The sequence below is a fragment of the Petaurus breviceps genome, unplaced genomic scaffold, assembly GCF_028583685.1.
Source record: "Petaurus breviceps papuanus isolate PSGF00001 unplaced genomic scaffold, PetGlider_PUasm1.0 184, whole genome shotgun sequence".
In the NCBI taxonomy this organism is placed as follows: domain Eukaryota; kingdom Metazoa; phylum Chordata; class Mammalia; order Diprotodontia; family Petauridae; genus Petaurus; species Petaurus breviceps.
The window spans coordinates 3,467,134-3,491,358 of NW_027185793.1; the positions used below are offsets into that span (position 1 = coordinate 3,467,134).

The window sequence follows — 24,225 nt, forward strand, 5'->3', positions numbered from 1 at the left end:
ATAGTCTGTTAATTCACTTAAAGATTGCATCATTTCTCATGACTGTCCCTTTAGCCTTTTGATTCATTCTAAATTGGCCTCCAGCGCTGTTCACATACATTCTTTTTCAGTAATGTTTTCCTACCCAGCAAAATCCTGTATTTGTTCAATTCCGATGTTTATTTTCAAGCCTAAACGCATTCGTTTATCTTTATAGCTACTAAAAAAACTTAAATCTTAGAAAAATTGAACTCTAGAAAATTTAAGATTTTTGGATATATGTTAAAGGAATAAAATGTCAGAGAAGAATATTTAAAAAGTAGGAAAAGGTCTTTGAATACAAAGGGGGTTAACTTTGGCAAAAATGGGAAAATATGCTTTAAGTCATTAAGTAATAGTATTAGAAATAGCAAAATGGGAGAAGGCATAGAGTTGGCAAGGAGCAAACCATATTTAATAATAAAAAAGGGAAAATAATCTACCCAACTGATGAAGAACCCAGTAGAAGAATATAGACTAAAATGATAAGTAGTCATCATTGTTTAAGGGAATTTTTGCATCTAGTTTAGAGCTATTCAATTCAGCAAATATTTATTGATATGTAAGGCAAAGAAGCACCATGACAGAGTAGAAAGAATAACTTCTAAATTCAATCTCAACTCACGGAAACTGGCTATGTGACTCTGGACAAGTCATTTAAACCCTCAATGTTCAGGTAACTCTCTGAGACTGTAAGTAGTAGAACTTATATTGGTGAAGGAAATTTCCTCACCACAATTCCTCTCCTCCACAAAATCATAGACCCCTATATGTGTGTGTGTATGTATGTGTGTGTGTATAAAAATATTTTTTTAACTCTACTGGTCCCAGTGAAGACAGGAAAACACCAAGGCTGGACATGTCCTTCTCAGAACTGTTACATATTCAGGGAAAGCAACACAAATTGGATAAGGCAGTCAGGGTCCCAAGAATCAAGCTTATGTTTTCCTAGTTCATTATGTCTGCTGGGGTAAAAAGGAGGTTAGCTCTCCTATTGCCTTTCATGAGAAGAGTAGGGAAATTTATAAGAGAGATGAGTTCAGGGAAAATAGAGTCAGTTCCATTTCAGACATAGTGAGTTTGAGACTCCTATGGGATATCATATTGGAGATTTCCTGCAGGCATTTGTCAATATGGTTAAAAAAAATCAGGGCGGGGGGGCAGCCAGGTAGCACAACAAGTAAGAGCACCGGCTCCAGTGTCAGGATGACCTGGAGATCGAATCCCAGGCTCAGACACTTAGCACCCACCCAGAAACACCTGGCCATGTAACCTTGAGCAAGTTACTTAACCCCAATTGCGTAGGGGCGGCCAGGTGGCTCAGCGAATAAGAGCACCGGCTCCAGTGTCAGGATGACCTGGGGATCAAATCTGGGCTCAGATATTTAGCACCACACCAAGAAATAACTGGCCGTGTAACCTTGAGCAAGTCACTTAACCCTGATTGCTTAAAAAAAAAATCAGGGGAGTCATCTGCATAGAGGTAATTGAATTCATTCAGTTGAATCTCTGTGAATGTTTGACTTCGATTACCAGCTTTCCAACTTGTGAAATATCTGAGGACAACTAAGAAAATACATGTGAAAGCAATTCATAAACTGTGAAGTGTGATGTTCATGAGGTAAGAAAATGTAACCACATTAAAGTCCATATCTTGATGTGCCATACTCATAATATGTCTTTGTGTGTATTTTCAGATAACCACAAGGATTGTTCTGGTGTGACCTTGCATCTGACACGTCTACAGTAAGTACTTTTAATTATAAAATGTGAATTAATCACTGACTGGTTCTCATTAGTACCACCCTACCCCTTTATCCTACCCCACTGACTCATAGCTCAGAGAAAAACAGCATTGTTGTAGTAGCCAAGAATCTCTTTTCCAAGTCTTCCTCTACTACCTGGACCACAGCTCTGGAGTCTTATTTCAGTCAAATCATAATGATGAGCATTAGGGGGGTAGTGTGGGAGAGAAGAAGATGGAATGGACTTTTTCTGTATTTTACACTGTATGTTTTCTTTATCATGTAACCAATCAGTATTTTGTCAATATAGCATACTGAGCGACCTTGAAAAAAAATTACAGAGGGGCAGAGTCAAGATGGTGGAGTAGAAGCAGGACCTCCCCGCTGCTCCGGCTTCCACCTTCCCCAATCCATGTGAAAAGGGGACTCTAAACAAACATTGGAGCTGCAGAAGCCACAAAATGACACAGAGAAGCTAACCTCCCGCGGAGGACAGCCTGGCAGGCTGGCAGGAACAGGCCAGCTCAGTGCTCTGGGAGCTGAGCCCAGCCCCACTCCAAGGCTTTAGCCCCTGCTGGAAGGACTCCAGATCAGCAGCTGTGGCCATTTCCAGATTTATCAACACATAGATGCGAAGGACAAAGTGAGAGGTCAGTGCAGTCTGGACTTTGGGACCCAATAAGTGGGAGTGTGTGGCTTTTGCCCCCTTGGGGCAAGAAGCCACTGAGTCACTGGCACAGCCAACCAGTGCCACTTGGCAGCTTCAGCTCCTGGCCTGCAGAGTATAGGGGGACCAAGCACCAGTCTGAGGGGTAATCGCTCTTGCTTTAACCTGCTTGGATCTAGATTGCAGTCTAGGGTGGAGTTCCTGGAGCGTGTGTCCAGCTTGTCAGAGCATGTGGAGACCTCAGAGAGGGCACCCATCTAATACCTCCAGCAGCTGAGAAAACCCCGGCATTTGGGACAAAAGCTCCCCTTTCTGGTGCCAGAGTCCTACTGTGACAAGAAGCCCAGGGGTCAAGTGACTGAGGGGCGACATGACCAGGCAAAGGAAACAAAGCAGACTGAAGATTCCAACATTAGACTCCTATTTTGGGAACAAAAAGGAGCAAAGCATGGAACAGGAGGAAGACAGTGAAGTCAGAACTCCTGCACCAAAAGCTTCAAAGGAAAATACAAGCTGGTTACAAGTCATAGAGGACCTTAAGAAGCAGATAAGAGAAGTGGAGGAAAAATTGGGGAGAGAAATAAGAACAATGCAAGAAAATTATGAAATGAGAGTCAGCAGCCTGACTGAGGAAAATCACAGCTTAAAAAACAGACTAACTCAAATGGCAAAAGAGGCTCAAAAAGGCAATAAAGAGAAGAATGCCTTAAAAAGCCAAATTTGCCAGATGGAAAAAGAATCTGAAAAGCTCACTGAGGAGAATCATTGCTTCAGCATTAGATTGGAGCAAATGGAAGCTAATGACTTTATAATGAGAAATCAAGATGCTGTTAAACAGATCCAAACAAATGAAAGAATAGAAGGCAATGTGAAATATCTCATGGGAAAAACCACTGACCTGGAAAATAGACCCAGGAGAGATAATTTAAAAATTATTGGACTACCTGAAAGCCATGATCAAAGTAAGAACCTAGAAAGCATCCTCCAGGAATTTCTCAAAGAAAACTGCCCTGATATTTTAGAACCAGAGGGCAAAATAGAGGTTGAAAGAATCCACCAATCACCTCCTGAAAAAGATCCCCAAAAGAAAACTCCTAGGAATATTATAGCCAGGTTCTGGAATTCCCAGATGAAGGAGAGAATATTACAAGCAGCCAGGAAGAAACAATTTGAATATTGTGGAAACACAATCAGGATAACCCAGGATCTGGCAGCTTCTACACTTAGGGATCGAAGGGCTTGGAATATGATATTCCAGAGGTCAAAGGAGCTGGGATTAAAACCAAGAGTCACCTACCCAGCAAAACTGAGTATCATGTTTCAGGGGCAAATATGGCCATTCAGTGGAATAGAGGACTTTCAGGCATTCTTGCTGAAAAAACCAGAGTTGAATAGAAAATTTGACATTAAGATACAAGAAGCAAGAGAAGCATGAGAAGGTAAACAGGGAAAAGAAATCGTAAGGAACTTATCAAAGTTGAACTATTAACATTCCTACATGGAAAAACAATAATTGTAACTTATGAAATTTTTCTCAGTAGTTTAAGGGAATAGAAGTATGTACATATGTCTATATATGAGGGTACATGGGCATATGAATACATATGTGAATGTGTGTATATATGTTTACAGATACACATAGATAGAAGGCACAGGACCAATTTAACAGGAAGGGACGATACTTAAAAGGTGAAATTAAGAGGTGAGAGAGGAATATAATGAGAGGAGATGGGGAGAGACAATGAGGTAAACTGTCTCATATAGTAGAGGCAAGGGAAAAAAAAATTACATCAAATTGAATTTTAAAATTAAAGTGAAGGATTTGCTCTGTCATATAAATGAGTATTGATCTGTTTGACCAAAAGAAATGTGGCAGTGGTTCTGATTAGAAATTTAAGATGTTACTTCTTGTTCTCATTTCTTTTGATTTTGGGTTTCCCACATTTACTTTAGTTAGAAACATTTTATTCTGCGGTGCACAAATGAAGATACTATCTTTGCCTTTTCTTTACCCAATGATTGAGCATGGTAGAAACTATACTTACGGGCATGCTCCTTATACTTCGTTCCTTTTTCACGCTCTCTCTGGGAGTATTAGTTTGCAATTGTCTTTTCTTTAAACAAAGCTTTCCCCTCTTCAATTATCCTGGCTTCCCCATTCCTCAACCTCTGGAAATCCAATGAGAAGTGTCTCCAATCTACCTCAAATAGGTGAAGTGGTCATGGTGTAGACTCCTCCCATCTGAATGCAGAGATTATTAATTTAACAACATTTATGTCATATTAGATATTCAAATGTATAAGTTCTAATCATAATTTAGTTCTATTTTATTGTTTTTAATTATTTGAGGGAAGAATTAATTGTATATGTTGTATCTCCTTTACTCTCCCATTTTAATGCTTTTCATCCATTTGGAAGCATAGCAGCATTCATTATGTCCTATAATATAAAAGTTGTTTATTAATTAATATTTTCCAATCTGATTCTTTGTAGTATATTTTATTTTTTACAAAGCTAGAGATTTAATAGTTGTGCTTCTTTTGAGAAATATGAGATACACATGATTTTTCTCCCACAGGCAACCTTTAATTGCTGGCATGTATCTTATGATGTCTGTGGATACTGTCATACCACCAGGGGAGAAAGGTGAGTAAAGTTATATTAACAATTTTTGTTATTAGATATTGGATTTTTAAAATGCATTAGAGCCTGGTGAATAGAGTATTGGTCTTGGGGTCAAAAAGCTTTGGTCCAATCCACCTCAGTGACAACAGCTACTCTGCTCCAGGAATTTTCTCTGGCTGTCCCCTATTCCTGATACCCTCTCCCTTTTCTCCCCAAATAGTAGACTCCCTGACTTCCTTTTAGTCTCAACTAATATCCCACCTTCCATGGGAAGATTTCCCCAATTCCTCTTAATTCCAGAACCTTCCCTCTTCTATTTCCTGTTTATCCTGTCAGTAACTTGTTTTGTACATATTTGTTTGCAGGTTGTCCTCCCCTAAGCTCCTAGAGGCCAGAGACTATATTTTCCTTCTTGTGGTATCCCTAGTACTTTAGCACTGGACCTAGAATGTAGTGTAGGCACTTAGTAAATGTTGATTGAGCTGGGTGACCTTAGCAAATCCCTTATCCTCTGGGTGCTCGAAGCAACTTGCTAAGTCTTATCTACTAAGTCCTAGTTGTGTTTACTGGCCCTTTGTTGCCTCTTGCTTGTTGCCTGATTGGTTGTAGAAGCAGGAATTCCCCATGCTGACAAAAATCACAACTCTTTCCAACATTTATTGTCTCTTGGACCCTTAACTTTGAAATATGCATCAAGAGCACCATTATCTTTTAGAGTGAATTTTGTTCCCTGAGTAAAACTAAACTTTGTCATACACGGGAACACAAATCAATACATTTTGAGGCACAAGTGAGACCCATACATGTCAAAACTTTATTGACATTCTCATCGTCCTTAACGCATTAAATAATGGAATAATTTCAGTATTATGATTCTTACCATTTCTATACAATTACTGAAGTGCTAATGAAGAAGGCTAGAGAAAAGAATATAGAGTATAGAAACTAAGAAAAGAACAAGTCAGATGTATTCTCTCTGGGCAACTGAGAGTGCTCTATAGAAAAGATAACACCATAATCTACTCTTAGAATCAGAAAAATAGCATGTCCAGCACTAGCTTTTTCCATAATCTTAGATCCTTGAAACTCTCTAAATCTCAATTCCTTTGTCTGTAAAATGGGAATAAAAATATTTGACTTTTGCAGTCTTAGAGGGATATTGTGAGGGTAAATGGACTAATATGAAATACTTTTGAAGATAGGCAATATAATTAGTAAAATTATTAATAAAATTATTAGTATCTTTTAAATTGAGATAGGATAGTATGGAGAGCAGGTCTTAGAGTTAGAAGTATATGAATTGAGGTCCCTCCTCTGACATATAATAATTGTGTGACCCTGACCAAGTCACTTAACTTCTTCGTGTCCCAGACTAAGACTGTAAATTGAAGAAGAGGTGCTCATCTGCAATCATAAAAGGAGTTTTCTCTTGGGAGCATCACCTACAGCACTGAAATCCTTGTTGGGTCAGTTTTTTTTTCAGTCATGTCTAGATCTTCATGACCACATTTGGGGTTTTCTTGGCAGTTTTACTGGAGTGGTTTGCCATATCCTTCTCTATTAATTTTACAGATGAGGAAAATGAGGCAAACAGGGTTAAGTAACTTGCCCAGGGTCACACAACTAGAGTCTGAGGCCAGATTTGAACTCAGGAAGATGACTCCAGGCCCGGCACTTTATCCACTGTACCACTTAACTGCCCTGAAATCCTAGGATTGGTGTAAAAAAAAGTGTTTTTAAATTTAATGGCCAAAGAACTACCTTCTCATCATTTGATGTCCATGTGTTCATTTTAGAAATACTTATAGAGCCCAAACTATGTGGAAGATGTTATATTAGGCACTGTATTATTTACCAAGATATGGCTTCCATCTTTGACAAATTTATAGTCTTTTAGATTTACATGTTTTAATTTGATAAAAAGAAAATCTCTTCCCTGTGAAATTCATAGCATCAAGCTTACTTTTTCTGCAGAATAAATTTCAAGATTAAAGTACTAGCCAAAGCTTTTGACATTACTTTAGGTATACAACCCCAGTTAGCTTTGTTTATGAATTGTAGATGTAATAAGAAAGATCCTGTCATGGTTTCCTATTCTTCTTTGAAGTCTTTACTATAACTAGTACAATGTCTTTCATGTAGAAGCGTTCAATATAAATATTTACTGAATTAAGTATTCCTTCAGAGCAGATTGGAACAATATTCTGCATTCTGTGCATGCTACAGAAAAGTCTTTGGTGGACTAGCTAACCAACAAAAAGAATGACTTTGCCTCAATCAAACAATAACTTTTTGTTCTCTCTCTTTTCATTTCTAATAGTGGTCAATGCAGATATCTCATGCCATTACAAAAAATATCCAATGCACCTCTTTGCATATAGAGTTCACACTCATCACTTGGGTAAGAACTTTGGCAATTTTATTTAAATATGATGTTTGGTTTTTTACCTTATGCTAATTGTGAGAACATGAGCTACCGTGTTTCCCCGCTAATAAGACCTATCCCGAAAATAAGCCCTCCCCTTACTGTGTAAGATTCCTCTAAAATAAGCCCTCCCCCGAAAATAAGCCCTATTGAGATTGCTACTGTAGTGAAGGTGATCCCCTGCACTACACGCTACATTACGGTACCCTCTGTATGCACCGTTCCCTCTCCCCCCCGGGTGAAACGCACGCCGCGCTCCGAGCTGCATCCAATCAGAGCTGCAGCAGTGAGCGTGCCATCCTGTTCTTCCCCAGTGATTTGCTTATTGAATAAAGGTACATTTTTTTGTTCACATTTACCTGTTTATTAAAATTGCTGTCAATGTTCATTAAAATAAGCCCTCCCCTGAAAATAAGCCCTCTGGTGTTTTTCTGTCCAAAAAATAATAATAAGACAGTGTCTTATTATCGGGGAAACATGGTATAAATTGTCTTTAGTCTCAAGTTATCTTGAATGAAAGGTATTAACCACTCCTATTTTACAGAATAACTTGAAATTTTTACTGAATTTACCAACAATTACATTGGAAGGTTTAATTATAGACAGGATTTCCTTTTTTTTAAATGCTTATATATTTAATTTAAAAGAAATCATTAATAACTCTTGTATTTCTAAGGTATTAGTAATAATTCATCATAGGTATGTGTTTATTGTAGGTAAAGTAGTAAGTGGATACAGAGTAAGAAATGGACAATGGACATTAATAGGGCGACAAAGTCCTCAGTTGCCACAGGTATGTGAAAAGCAATTGAAATTTGGGGGGAAATAAGAAAAAAAAGTTTTCCCAAAAATCTCTTGAATAGCTTTTGGATCCTAGATTATAATTCTCTACAACATCTAGCCTTGCTCTGTTTTATTAAATTCCAGCATGATTTTAAACACATTGTTACAGAAGGATCTATCCCAAAAATCACTTAAAATCAATTTCTCAGATTTGGGTAATCAACTTCTTAATTTTTTTTCAGAATTTTAATGTTTTATTTTTAACTTTGATATCCTTAAGTTTAAATGTTTCTATCAAACCATGATAAAAAAAATGTCTCACCTTCTTAATATAAACCAAAAGCATTAGGCCCAAGATTCCCTACAATGTGTTTCCCTTAATAAATCTTTATCTTTGTCTTATGGACAGGCTTTTTATCCTGTGGAACACCCAGTAGATGTTAGCTTTGGTGATATTTTAGCAGCAAGGTGTGTATTTAGTGGTGAAGGAAGAACTGAAGACACACATATTGGGTATGTAGTCCCTAAAACTCCTTCCCTACCTTCTCTTTTTCCTCCTTTCAGTGAAGCATGTTTATGAAAAATTGAATAATGCAGAGGTATATGGTCCATCTGATCCATATCATTCTTTCAATTAAAACTTCATTGATTCTTTTCCAAACTATTAAGAAAAAGATTGCTCAATTTTGTTATATTTCTTTCTTCCTGATTTCTACATGACACCTTATATATCATATCCATAAGGTACAGATCAAGTATGTTGAAAGAACATATCTTGACGTCTTCCTTCTTTCCCTTTCATCATTTAACAAAAGTATAATCATTTTGAAAAGATGTAGCATCTAAAATGTCTTTCTTCCCACAATTTAAAAAATGACTCAGTGTTATTTATGCATGTATACATTATCCCCCTCTTGCTTATTTTGTGGAAGAAGAAAGCTTACGTAAGTTAAAAATACATATGAAACAGAACAATTCAAAATAAAAAACATCCTTTGTCTTCCTTCCCTCCCCCCTAAAAACAGGTAATAGGAGGAGAGAAATACATGTCCCAGATATTTGATTTATGGAGTTATTATTAACCAATAAAAGGAAGCAAATCATTATGTCTAGAGAGAATAAAATTTTCCTGTCATTGAAGGGGAGGAATATATCATGTAGTTTTATATTAGAAACATTGGATAGCAACATGAAGAATGTCTTTAACTACTATCATGATATAGATTAAGAAACATTTTGCAAATGGAAAGTACTGCCGTTTCATTAAAAGCTGAGAGTATAATGTTTATTTTTTCACTTGTAGAGATATTTCTTTTGAGAAGCTAAGAAAATAGGATCTAGGTACTTAGCTTTCTTGTAATAATATACCTTATAATATGACTTTACAAATTATAGATCTAAGAACCAATTTGAGAACTTAAAAAACTAATGAACTTTTTCAGTTTGTAAAGAAAGGAAAAGAAACATGAGGGGATAACAGTATATGGTCATGGTTTGGTTCCCAACCTTGATATAAGATACATATTAGGGCCATATAGTTAAAACTGAAAGGGACCTGAGAGGTCATTAAGTCCAACTTCAACATTTTACAAATGAGGAAATCAAGGCCCAGAGAGAGTGACTTGCTGAGTATCGCACAGTTTGTAAGTGTCTGAGACAGGGTTTGAATCCAGGTCCTCCTGAATCCAAATTTGGCATTCTATGCACTACCATATACTGCCTCAAAAGAGCTTTTGGAAAGGCTGAAATAGGAAGAAGCCCTGGCACATCTACCAACTATTTCTTGGTCTCATCCTGATCTGTCCCTTCAATCCTAATAAATCACAGAGCCAAAATCTAAGCTGGAGCAGATAGGACAGCAGCTAAAAATTCCAAGGAGGTCTGCATTGCTGCCTATAATGAGGGAAATTACCTACTGCAATAAATGGGCTTTTTTTCAAGTTTTAATGATAGTCAAGTATTATCATGCATGAATAATAGAAAAGTACATTTCTGTAAATTCAGGTAAGATACTTCTGAAAATGATGGGTACCACAGTGAAATTTCTAGATCTCATGGTGATCTGGCACCTAGACTTTGTTGAACCTTAAATTTAAAGGATGTACAGAATAGATCATTAACTTGACCTTTACAGTGTATCAACTAGAAGAATCTCACGCAACATTTTGGCAAGTGCTGAATCTATCGATTCATTATTGGCTTATCTGGCAAAGTACTTAAAGAACTAATATTCTATATTGCTAATTAAGGAGTAACCTCTGTGCTTTAGGTACCAGACCATTCCAGTTACACGGGCCTATTAGCTGTTCACTTACATAGCGTTCCATTTTCCATCCCCTTGACTTTGCCCTGTGCCAAAGGGCTGTGTCATTTGAGAATGACTCTTAAGAGGCTTTGCTTCTATCAAGCCTCAACTCACATTCCACCCACCTCCATGAGGCAGTGCCTGATCCTCTCAGTTATAAAGTCTCTCCTTTGTTGAAACTACTGTCTTCTTCTTTAATTTTATTTTTAAATTTTTGACTAGGTAAAGAGGCCATTCTCTGCCTCATTTCTTATTAAGCTTTAATCACTGAACGGGTGCTGCCTCAGTCAAAGGGAGAACTGTTAAAGACCTTAGCTTAAAAAGGTCAAGGTCTCACATTGCATCCTGGGCCATCTCCAGTTGTCCTGATCCATAACTGGCCACTGGACCCAGATGGCTCCAGAGGAGAAAGTGAGGCTGGCAACTTAGCACAGCCTTCCTTCACTTAAATCCAATTCACTTACATGTCGTGGCATTGCCTTCCTGATGTCATGGTCCTCATTGAGAATGAAGGACAAACAACATTCTCCAACAATCCAGTTGTGCGAGATGTTGTACTGGATACTGGGATACCAAGATAAAAGAAAAAAGAAAGAAAGGTCTTGCTCTCCATAACTTTACATTCTAGTCTGTCAATAAACATTTTTAAGAACCTACTGTGTACATGACTAATATGGAAATATGTTTTACATGATTGCACATGTATACAACCTGTATCAGATTGCTTGCTCTCTTGGGGCCAGGGGAGAGAAGGGAAGGAAGGAGAAAAAGTTGGAACTCAAAATCTTTCAAAAAATGAATGTTGAAAATTATTTTTACATGTAATTGGAAAAAACAAAATACCATTAAATTTTTTAAAAGAGCCTACTGTGTGTGGGCCCTAACAATATAAAGAAAAACTAATGGGATACTCTGCTCTCAAGGAGCTTACAGTCTAAAGATGGAGACAACATGCAAATAACTGTTCAAGGAAGCTACATACAGGATAAATTAGAGGTAATCAACTGAGGAGGCACTAGAAGTAAAGGAGATTGGGAAGTGCTTCCTGTTTGAGTGGGATTTTAACTGGGACATGAAGGATGCCAGGGAAGCCAGGAGGCACAGCTGGAGAGGGAGAGGACTCCAAGCCTGGGGGCCTGCCAGTGAAGTGCCCAGAGGCAGGAGATGGAACAGCAAGAGGCCAGTGTCACTGGGTCAGAGAGTACATGGGAGGCGTGAGATCTAAGAAGACTGGGAGGGCTCAGGGAAGAGGCCAAGTTATGAAGGCCTTTGAATCAAAAAACAGAAGGTCTTATACTTGATCCTGGAGGTAATAGGGAGTTTATTGAATGGAGGAGGCTAGGTTATATGTTCAAACCTGTGCTTTATTTAGGAAGATCATTTAAACAGCATAGTAGAGGAGAGTGGACTGGAGTGAAGAAAGATGAGTCAGGGCGACCATCCAGCAGATGATTTCAGTAGTCCAGGTATGAGGTGATAAGAGCCTTGACAGAGGGGTGGCAGTGTCAGAGGAGAGAAGGGGCATGTAAAAGAGATGTTATTAAGGTAAAATTGATAGGTGATGAGAGAGAATTAAGAGTCAAGAATGATGCTTGAGTGACTGCAAGGATGGTAATGCCCTCAGTAGTAATAGGGCTTGTAGGAAGAGGAGAGGGTTTGGCGAGGGTGAAGATAATGAATTCAGTCTGGGACATATTAAGTTTAAGATGTCTCCTGGAAATCTTAGAGATGTCCACCAAGCAATTGGAGATTTGAGACTGGAGGCCATCAGAAAGGTGAGGATGGGATAAATAGTCTTGAGAATCATCAGCATAGAGATGGATCCACGGGAGCTGATGAGATTACCAAATGAAATATGTTAGGGGTAGAGGAAAAGAGGGCCCAGAACAGAGGCCTGTAAGATACTAGTGATGAGCCGGCATGACCTAGAGGAAGATCCAGCAAAAGAGAGGAGGAGTCAGGTAGTAGGGTCAGGAGAGAGCAGCATCATAAAAGTTTGTGTGTTTGTCCTTGGTTTTCAAAGAGGACCTTGGCATCGGGGAAATGATGACATGACTTGCAGCTGACTTTGATTCAAGTGAAGGAGGGCTGTGTAAGATCACCAGCCTCACTTTCTCCTCCAGAGCTATCTGGGTCCAGTGACCTGATAATCATCAGGATGACTGGAGATGGCCCAGGATGCAATGGGAGAGTCTGGCCCTTTTATGTTAATGTCTTTTCAGATTTTCATTTAGGGTGAGGTAGGCCATTCAGTGAATAGGCCTCTTTAAGAAGTCAGTCAAGGGATGGTCCCTTTAATTAGAAAATAAAAAAGGAAAAAAAATCAAGTTGGGAGGGGAAGACTCTCAGGGTTGCTGTTCTGAAGAGAAACAGTTACCATTGACATTCACTCCTGGAGAGCCCAAAATACAGCCATTAAGTGGAGCTTAGGCAGGGACCTATTGTGGTCTAATCTATGAGCTTCAGAGTGAACTGGGTATAAGGTTTTGTGAAAGGGAGAGAGGAAGGAAGGAAGGAAGTAGTTTAAAGAGAAGAAAAGGACAAAAGGGTGATGATCAACAGTGTCAGACTACAGAGAGATCAAGAAGGATCAGAACTGAGAAAAGGTCATTTGTTTTGGCAATTAAGATCATTGGTAACTTTGGAAAGAGTAGTTTTGGTTGAATGGTGAGGTCAGAAACCTAACATAGAAGCCCACTTCAAGGAATTTAGTCACAAAAAGGAGGAAAGACATGGGATAATGACCATGGAGGAATTTTTGATGGCTTTTTGAGAGTGGAAGAAATGTGGGCATCTTGTAGGCATCTAGTAGAAAAAAAGAGAAAAAGGGGAGGCCAGGTGGCTCAGCGAGTAAGAGCACCGGCTCCAGTGTTGGGATGACCTGGAGATCAAATCCCGGCCTCAGACACTCAGCACCACAACCACAAATAACTGGCCGTGTAACCTTGAGCAAGTTACTTAACCCTGATTGCTTAAAAAAAAAGAAAAAAAGAGATTGGAGGTAAGTAAGAGAATGGGGATGCTAGAGTGGACAGTCTGTTGGCATAGTCAGGATGGAATTGGATCATTTGTGCAGGTACAGGGATTTGCCTTGAGAAGGACTCTTCATATGCAAGGGTGAAGGAGGAGATAGTGGCAGGAGAAATAAGGAAAATATGAATTGAAGAAGAAGGGAGAAGAGGAATCTTTTGTCAAATGGACTCAATTTTTTTTGAGTGAAATATGAGGCAAGATTCTCAACTGGGAGGGTGGGCAGAGAGGATGCTAAGGGGGCAAAGCAGTGTACACAGAAAATTAAGTATAAAATAGATGAAAAGTGAATATAAAGTAATTTCCCAGATTGAAGGGCACTAACTGCTAAGGGGATCAGGATAGGTGTTCTGTAGGACTCACAGGTGAACTGAAATTTGAGGGCACTAGCTGTGGTGAATCTCTATCTCAGCTCTCTAGCTGATCTCAGGGGAAAACCTGGGTTCACAATCCAAACTAGGGAGAGACTGGAAGGAGGGAGACTAATTGGATTTTTTAAATAATCTAGAGGAGAGGTTATTAGGGCCTGAAATAATTTCCTACTCATGCAAAACAAAAGAAAGGGAGTGTTCAAGAAGGAAATTAGTGAAGTAGAATCACATGACTTGGCAACTGAATGAATATAAGATGAGAGAGGAGAGAGAAGTCAAGGAGGGCTCCAGAGCTGCAAACCAATGTGAACAGAAGGGGGAATTTAGGAAAAGGGAAGAGATTTGGGGTGAAGATAATACACTTTTTACATATTTTATATTTACTTTTCTGTGTGCATGTTTTTATTTTTCCACCAGTAGAATATAAATTCCTTGAGAGCTGGGACTGTTTCAGTCTTGTCTTTGCATACCAAGCACTGGGTCTAGTCTCTGGCATAGAGTAGGCACTGACAGTTCTTGTTGAATTGAATTTGTGAGAGTCAATATTACTCTTATTAAAATTCTGCATCATGTCTTGTATTCTTAATAGAGGTGGGCTTAAGGGGTGCCCCTGTGTAAAGCTAATTTTTTTTCTCAAATAGAAGTTCTGTAGAGCATGCATGTTAGCAAAAAATAACAGATGTAGGGGGAAACACCAAAAGAAATCAGATATAAAATCCAGCAGCTTCTTCCCACGGCTGGAAGACAAGGAGAGTGTCTAGGCATGGGAAGAATGGAGACCAGCTGACTCAGTTCAGAGCTTAGTGCTGCTCAGTAACCAGAACAGCTTAGGTGTTTTATAGGGAAAGTAAGGATCCTTCTCTGATTGTTTGGCTCCAATCAGATAAATTCTCTTAGACTAATGCTAGGTGAGGAACCTGCAGCCTCCAAGCCATACGTGACCTTCTAGGTGAGCTCCAAGTTTTACCAAGCAAATCCTTTTATTAAAGGGATTTATTCTGTGAGGTTCATATTCAAAAAGGACTTGAGGACCTAGAGTGCCACTTGTGAACTTGAGGCCTCAGGTTCTCCACCCTAGGACTGTACATTGTAATGCTGACTTATATTGGCCAAGGGAGTTTCTTCATCTTGCAGTTACCTATGTTAATAAAATCATGTGTCCGGTCCCTATTTCTTTTTTTTTTTTAAGCAATTGGGGTTAAATAACTTGCCCAAGGTTACACGGCCAGTTGTTTTTGTGTGTATGTGTGTGTGTGTGTGTGTGTGTGTGTGGGTGGGTGTTAAATGTCTGAGGCCAGAACCGATCCCAGGTCCTCCCAACTCCAGGGCCTGGCGCTCTACTCACTACACCACCTAGCCGCCCCTTGGTCCCTATTTCTAAAAACAATTCCAAAATTAAGTGGGGAGTAGAGAAAGAGAATGTCCACCTCACCAGCTGTCATTAATGTCGTTAGTAATAACCAACTCCAGAATCAAATCAAATATAAAATTACCTGTTTAGTATTCAAAAACCTTCATAACCTACCCCCCCAACACACACACCTTTCTAGTCTTCTCATACCACTTCCACCCTGCAAACCCTTGTATACTACACAATCCAGTAACACTAATCTATTTACTCTTCCACAAACAACACATCAGATTCTAGATGTTTTCACTGGTTGTCCCCCCCCTACCTAGCACTAGTCTATCCTTCCTCATCTCAGCCTCCCAAATTCCCTGGCATTCTTCAAGTCACTTTAAATTGTACCTTCTACAGGAAGACTTTCTCATTGCTAATTAATTCTAGTGCCTTCCCTCTGTCACTTATTTCCAATTTATCTGGTATACAGATTGTTTTGTACAAAGTTGTTTGCATGCTGTCTCCATCATTGTCAAACTGTATGCTACTTGAAAACAGGAACTGTCTTTTGCCTTTCTTTATCTCTCAACCATTTAGTAAAGTGCCTGGCATATGGTAGGTAGTTAAATTTTTATCAACTGACTGGCAGAGCAGAATAAAAAAGATACCAGGTAGGAGAGGGGATATAGCTAGTGAATAGACAACCAGCTCAACAGAGTAAGGCTAGGGCAGGAGAACCAGAGATTTTTCAGGACTACAACCCTGTCTCTCTCTTGTTTGTGTTAATAAAACCATGTCATTGGCATAAAAAATAATTCTGTTCTTCTTATTAGCTATGACTAGAGGAAATTCATCTAGTTTATATAATCGACTTATAGATTTTTTTAAATAGATGTTTAAAAATTAAGTGGGCTAGATCATAGTCCAATTTTTACCATTTGTAATTATAATTTTATCTATTAAAAGACCATTCTTGTCCACTTTGATTCTTACATTAAAGTTATGGTAAAGATCAGGAGCCCTCTCCTCCCCAACCCAGCTAGATTCAAGGGGTCTGTTGACTTGGATGGGAAAAATTGTATTCTTATTTTCATCAACCTTTCACTGAACTTTAGCATTTCCTTCAGTTATTTAAAAACATTATTCTCAGAACTGACCCATTCATTGGTTTCACCAAAAGGGTCCATGACATAAATGAACTTTTCCCCTTTCAAAGAAAGAAAAAACAAATGTTCAGGGATAAAGAACAATATACACTGTCATGCTTTAATTCCTAAATTTAGCATGAGATTCATGTTAGGATCCGGCAGAGACAGTTAAAAATTATTATCTAGTCTATTAAAAATTTGATAATCTAAATAAAGATTATTTACTTTTACCCATACGTGGCCTGTTATTTTTGTGAAAGGCTGTCGAGATTAATAAATACTTCCCAGAGCCATATGTTCTGCCTAATAAATTTAGCTCAGAAAACATTAAATACCTCCTGTATGCAAAGTAGTTTGTCATACATGGGAAAAATACAAAGTGTAGATGGAGGACATTCCTATCCTCATTCACTTTATTGTCCAGTAGGGGTAAAAAGAGACAACCATAATTCATGAAATTTACCTGACAAGTACATTGGAAAGATTCAAAAAGTGATTCGTGAACTCTGAGGGGGAAAGGTTCTCATTGATATTATAAGGACAAGGAAGATCTCATGAAAGAGGTGGCACTTAAGTTAAAGTTTGAAGAATGAGTAGAAATTCGGTGGTCAGAGCAGAAGAAATGTGTTCTAGACACAAAGAAAGCCTAAAAAGTATAGGCCATGTTCAACAGACTAGACTATAGATGTTAAAGGGTCACAGTGTTAATTAAGAATAAAAGTCATTTTTTATTAAGATGAATCTATATCAGTAATCAATAGTGGAATACTTAGATCCCAAACCTGCTTGTTCTTTATGCAAGATATTAGAGAGACATAATCCACATTTGATTAAAGAGGAAAAAAAGAACAAAAATGTGATTTCTATATGTTTCATTATGTGATGTTATTCTGGGTCTGATTCAAACCAGGTTGGTCCAGGTTCAGGCTGTGAATTAAAGTAAGATGAGACACTTGTAGATTATATAACATTTAACAGAAGGCAAAAGATGCAAAAGATCAAAAAGATGCATTCCCTATCTTTTCCTCCACCGCCCTCCACAAGAAAATAAGTATGAGCCAAAGGGTGCATTAACTTGCATGGCTCAGTGCCCAGGCTTCTGGGTCAATCCAGTCTCAGGGACAACTTCCCTCACTTATAGGAAAAAACATTTTATTTGGTTGAGTCTGATTCTTCGTGACCCCATTTGTGGTTTTCTCGGCAAAGATACTGGAGTAGTTTGCCATTTCCTTTTCCAACTCATTTTATGCATAAGGAAACTGAGGCAAACAGGTGACTTGCCTAAGATCATACAGCTAGTAAGTGTCTGAAGCCAGATTTTACCTCAGAAAGATGAATCTTCCTGACTCCTGGCCAGCACTCTATCCTCTGTGCCACCTAGTTGCCCTTAGGGAAAAACTAGTTCAGTGTATATGGCAAATATCTTAATATATATAGCTCTTATCACACCATACTCTTTCATGATTAGGTCTTAAATGTATTCTAAGCCATTTGAGCACTTAAATGACCTTAGGGCTATTACTGAATAACTATAACCTCAAGAATTCCAGGGGAATCTTGGAGATGCATCTTAATGTAGGTTAAACAAAAAATAGAAACACAGAAAAATCAAAACAGTGAAATGAAATACTGAGTGACAATATGGTCATTGAAGACTAGAAATCCAAGGCTTTAACTTCCCCGTTCAGAAGGACCAAATCTTAAATTTCAATGGTCTAGTCCTTGTGGTAGATGATGCCAAATCTTTGAAAGTTACTGTGGATCTCCAAGTGAAAAGCAGAAATAATAAGAACCAAATCAGAGCCACAACACAGTCATTGATCTTTATTCTAGATCAGGTTCATCTGTTAAAGGTAACTAAGAGGTCATTATCCTCTGTCCTTTAGTCTGCCTCCATGACAAGTGGTTACCAAGACTTACATAGATGGGTACCATGTTCGCAGGGTGCCCTAGTCTAATAGCCAGCACTTATCGCTTCCTGGAAGCTCCATCATAGGGGTGGTACCAAAACTTGGCCCCTTGAGTGACCTCTGTTGAAAGACTATAGATACTTGGCACCACACCCAGAGAAGGCTGGCCGTGTAACCTTGAGCAAGTTGCTTAACCCTGATTGCTTTAAAAAAAAAAAACTGTAGAGATCAGGAAAGGATTCTCTCTCACTCTCACGCAGGGACTCAAGTTTACCACCAAGTCAGCCAAGGGATCTCATTTCTTCCAGATAAATATAGATTCAAAATAGTTATGTAAAGATAGTTTCACCTCATTACAAAACAAGGCACCTCCTAATAATTCTACCTCCCCCTACCCCAGCCTTTTTGGGGGGAAGCAATTGTTCAAACTATCCTGAGGGAAAGAATACCTGTCAGTTGAGGGGAACATAAACCATTTCACCAAGATATAAGGAGTCCTGTGAGGGGACGGGGACCTGAAGACTGGTGACTCTGTGTTAAGGACAGAATAAGGTAGTATTGTAGAGCATCAACCCAATATATTTCCAAAAGAAGGCCTTTCTTATCAGTTAAGGCTTCTTGGAATTTTGACCTAATAAACTGCTCAACCTACCCCTTCCTGGGGGGCATAAATTGGTTGCAGACAAGTTTTCTGAAATGTAGGACAGCTAACCCCTGTAGTGAGGAGCATGATGCCAGAGTTCTTCAGGATCACACCATAATGGTCACTCAGATGTAATCACATTGTTTTGTTTTGTTTTTCTCTAAAATAAGGAAAATAGTACTTAGGATTTTTTTTCATAAAGGTGTTGCAAGAGCATTCTAATTTTTGAAACTTGCTTTACTTGGATTAAGTATATTTTTAAAGGCACATTAAGGTTTCTTTCAAGAAAAAATTTTCATAGATTAAAATAAAGATACAGCTATTGTTAAGTCAGGGGGGTTTTTTTGCTAATGAAGTGAAAAAATAAAAAACTTCCTTTTCATATGAAATTAAAGCTATAAAATATAGACTAAAACCACCTAAAATTGAGTGTGTTAAAACATGTATGTGCTGATCTAAGTGAAGTTACAGGAAGTAGGCATTTGAAAGTGTAAATAAAATTATTATCTCTAGGATAAGAATAGCTGTTAGTTGTCAGAGGAAAGAAACAACAGTCACACAGGAAAAAGGCATTTGATAAGGTGGAAGAAGGCTTTTTAGTAACACTCTAAAGCAATTTTGAGATTAACAAACATCTGTTGGGTGTTTGGCAAACCAGTGCCCAGCTTAGAATAAAGACTGATTAGCTTTGAGATAAATCAAACAACAGTCTTCAAAGAGGACTGTGATTTGCCCAGTTTGATGTCTAAGTGCTTGATAAATGTGTTGAATTTGGCAAAGGTTTATGATAAAAGTAAGGTATTTTACATTGATATGTTTACATTTATGTGATAAATGAGACAATAAATATGATATGGCAGTGTTTAGAAAACTGGCTTCAAAGCTAGGAAGACCTGGGTTGAAGTTCTGCCTCTGACATAGAATATGTAACCCTGGGCAAGTCAACTCCCAGTGCTCAAAGTAATTCTCTAACACTATGGTACATAGGGAAGGCACCTAGATGCATCTCTAAGGAGGTTGAGAGTGGGAAGGGAAGAATTTCTTACCCTAAGAATTTTCTAAACCAAGAAAATCATAGGTCCAGTCTCTATTTCTAATGTCAAATTTATTATTTCATGAGCAATAAAAAGCTTAAAGGGGTGATTGTAACAATTTAATTATAGAGCATAAGTTCCCCAAAGACAAGAGCTATTTTTTATTTGTGTTCCTACCATCTGACAGAGAACCTGAGATATTCTTTGTTGTTTTTATCTGTTATCTTACTAGTCTGGGGACCTCCCTATTAATGTAGAAACGATTGTGATATGAGCACGACCTGCTTTGTTTGTGCTGGACTGGTTTTCCCTGTAAGGATGCAGGCAGACCATTCTCCAGATGTAGCTGGGCCAGGGGACTAGGACTGAATGATTGGTTTGGTTCCCTTGCCCCTTCCATTGCCTCCCTATTCCACCTCACCCCCTCCAGATAGAAAAGAATCATCTTATGTTGAGTTGGTGATTGGGAAATTTTAGTGGAACTCTTAAAACCCTTTAAGGATGTCTTCCTGACCATGGCTAATTGCCATAGTGAACACAGATGCAGAGGGTAGTAGTGTTTTCTTTGAATTAGCATACTTTTTAACCTTAGGAATTATATCCTACTTGTTCCTTGTTGTTAGTAAAGTCATTTTTATTACATTTGATGGTCCCCAAGTGTTTTATTATATCCTAACCCTGAGTCATGAGACTGGAGTGAGTTAGGCCTAGATCAGAATATTTGGCATGGTCAGCAGGTGTTGCTTGTAATGACTTTGTGGTTAAATTAATTATTGAAGTAGAGAAAGTGGGTAAGAAAGGAAGCCTCAGGTGATTTGATGGATAGATACAGCACTCTGTTGTCTGGTATCTTGTGACTGCAGCATATATAGGGGTATATGAGGAGCTCTCTCAGTGGGAAAAGGAGGGAGCTCTCACCTTTTCTCCCATCCTGCAGGTTTTGCATGATGGATGCTTGAGTAGTTCACAGGAAAAGTAAAAGTATAGAAAAAATAATCCCTTGGCTCTTTTTAACAGTTTTAGAAAAACAGGATTGCCAGTATAAGGAAAATAAGAATAAATTGCCCTTGTCTACTTGACAATTACAGGCAGAAGTGAATGCATTTTTTTTATTACATCATGCCTTAAAGGCAGAGGGAGTGATTATTTCCTCCCTATTGATGCATATGGAGGCTGGAGTCTTGATACACAAAATCATTGTATAATAACTGTATGGACAATAAAGAAGGCAGATGATGCCTGGCAATTTATAGTAGATTTTCAGGAACTGAGTAAAGTTGTTATGCTGATTGCTACAGCTGTTCCTGACCTTGTCTGCTGAACCAGGTAGCCCAGGCCCTGAGAAAGTGATATGTAATCATTGACACTGTGAATACCCTTTTCTCTATTGTCATGGCAAAGGCCAATTAGGAGCAGTTGCTTTAACCTAGGAAGGTGTTTTATATATTTTTACAATCCTTCCTCAGGATTACTGGAATTCCTCTTCATATTGTCACAGTTTGGACAGAGATCTGAAATAATCCCCATACCAAGAAGGCATGGATGGCCGCTACAAAATTGATGACGTAATGTTTGTGTGGTTGGGTTGGATAAGGCCATAATGGTAGTCCCTAAATCAAATGGTGGCTCATAAGAGAGTCAAGGGTAAGAGATCAACTCTAAGAAATTTCAGGATCTAAGCCAAGAGTGGGAACCTGTAGCCTCGAGGTCACATGTCAGGCCACTGAATCCAGATTCACAGAACAAATGCCCTTAATAAAAGGATTTGTTCTGTAAAACTTGGACTTAGTCAAAAGGCTGTACCCAAGGACCTAGAAGGCCAAATGTGGCCTCACAGCCACAGGTTCCCTACCCCTGAAATCTATTCAGATAAATCTGTGGGAAAATACTGGATAAGGAGAACCCAAATAATTCCAGGTATAGGTCATAATAAACTAACACTCACTTCCCCAGAAGCTCAGTGTTGAATGCTTTAGGGTTCTAGAGAATTCACATTCCATACCTGGTTACTTCCATGACCCTATTTACTAAGTCACTTTCAAGTAAAACCCAAAATACATGGTCTTTCCTTATCAGTCCTTATCATTCTCTGTGGCCTTGGAGGTCTCTTTCCATAAGAACCAAGCTGACTAGAGGCTTTGACAGGCACCAAGGAGAGGCCAGATTAAATGATGATTAGAGTTCTGGAACCATAAGCTACCTGAAGCAGCCACTAGTTTTCTCTCTCTTTTCTTTTTTTTTGGGTTTTCATTTTTTTTAATTTGTCTTGGGGATGAAAGGAAAAAAAACACAACCTATTAAAGATGAAAAGTTATATCTCTTTTTTTGTTTGTTTTTCATTTTTCAAATGCTTTATCTGATTTACGTTATTCATTTCTGCCAGATTTTGAGTTGCTAATTTTCTCCCTGTTTTCCCGCTACCCACCGCCCCAGAATAGCAGTCCCACAGGATATCCCCTCCTCCAATCTGCTCTCTGCCATATCTTCTCCCATATCCCCTTTGACTTTTCCAATAGGGCATGGTGGATCTCTATGCCGCAGTGCCTGTATATCTTATTTCCCAATTACATGTAAAATGGTATTAATAATAGTATATATTTATTTTTTAAACATTTGATTTTAAAACTTTGAATTCCAAATTCATTTTCTTCCTCCCTTTTCACCCACCCTTACTGGGAAGATAAGCAATTCAGTATAAGCTGCACATGTGTAACTAATGCAAAACATTACCATAGTAGATATATTGTAAAAGACTGACTATATTTCCCTCCCTCCTATCCCACCTCCCACTTGTTCTATTCTCTACTTTGATCCTGTCCCTTTTCAAAAGTGGGTGCTTCCAACTTCCCACCCCCCCAGCCTGCCCTCCCTTCCATCATCCCCCTCTCATCCCCTTCCCCCCTACTTTCCTGTAGGGTGAGATATCCTATTTAGTGTGTATGTCATTCCTTCCTGGAGCCAAATTCAATAACAATAAGGTTGACCAATTCCCTTTTGCCTTCTTATTCTTCCCCTCCATTATAACCATTTTCCCTTGCCTCTTCTCTGTGAGATAGTTTACCCATTCTGTCTCTCCCTATCTCCTCTCATTATACTCCTCTCTCATCTCTTAATTTCACCTTTTAAGTATCATCCCTTCCTATTAAATTGGTCCTGTGCCCTCTATCTATGTATACCTGTAAACATATATAGATACATTCACATATGTATTCAAATGCCTGTATACCCTCCAATACAAACACACACACACACACACACACACACACACATATTCCCTTCAGCTATTTTCATACTGAGAAAAGTTTCATCAGTTACAATTATCATTTTTCCATGTAGGAATGTAAATAGTTCAATTTTGATAAGTTCCTTATGATTTCTTTTCCCTGTTTACCTTCTCATTCTTCTCTTGCTTCTTGTATCTGAATGTCAAATTTTCTATTCAACTCTGGTTTTTTCATCAAGAATGCTTGAAAGTTCTCCATTCCACTGAATGGCCATATTTTCCCCTGAAACATGATACTCAGTTTTGCTGGGTAGGTGACTCTTGGTTTTAATCCCAGCTCCTTTGACCTCCAGAATATCATATTCCAAGCCCTTTAATCCCTCAGTGTAGAAGCTGCCAGATCCTGGGTTATCCTGATTGTGTTTCCACAATATTCAAATTGTTTCTTCCTGGCTGCTTGTAATATTCTCTCCTTGATCTGGGAATTCGTTTCTTCCTGGCTGCTTGTAATATTCTCTCCTTGATCTGGGAATTCCAGAACCTGGCTATAATATTCCTAGGAGTTTTCTTTTTGGGATAATTTTCAGGAGGTGATTGGTAGATTCTTTCAACTTCTGTTTTGCCCTCTGCTTCTGAAACATCAAGGCAGTTTTCCTTGAGAATTTCTTGGAGGATGATTTCTAGGTTCTTTTTTTGATCGTGTCAGGTAGTCCAATAATTTTTAAATTATCTTTCCTAGATCGATTTTCTAGGTCAGTGGTTTTTCTAATGAGGTATTTCACATTGCCTTCTATTCTTTCATTTCTTTGGATCTGTTTAACAGCATCTTGATTTCTCATAGAGTCACTAGCTTCCCTTTGCTCCAATCTAATTCTGAAGGAATGATTCTCCTCAGTGAGCTTTTGATATTATTTTTCCATCTGACAAATTCAGCTTTTTAAGGCATTCTTCTCCT

The 24,225-nt window shown here is 38.5% G+C and overlaps 1 protein-coding gene across 10 annotated transcripts in view; it reads left to right on the forward strand.

The window, feature by feature from the left end:
* The window catches only part of PAM (peptidylglycine alpha-amidating monooxygenase), a 369,904-nt gene that overhangs the window by 237,014 nt on the left and 108,665 nt on the right, over positions 1-24,225 (forward strand). For all 10 annotated transcript variants that reach the window (XM_069088092.1, XM_069088091.1, XM_069088094.1 and 7 more), the window contains 5 exons: positions 1,716-1,764; positions 5,010-5,077; positions 7,377-7,457; positions 8,198-8,274; positions 8,674-8,777. In XM_069088092.1, the coding sequence (XP_068944193.1) occupies positions 1,716-1,764; positions 5,010-5,077; positions 7,377-7,457; positions 8,198-8,274; positions 8,674-8,777 (379 nt within the window). The remainder of the gene's footprint in view (positions 1-1,715; positions 1,765-5,009; positions 5,078-7,376; positions 7,458-8,197; positions 8,275-8,673; positions 8,778-24,225) is intronic.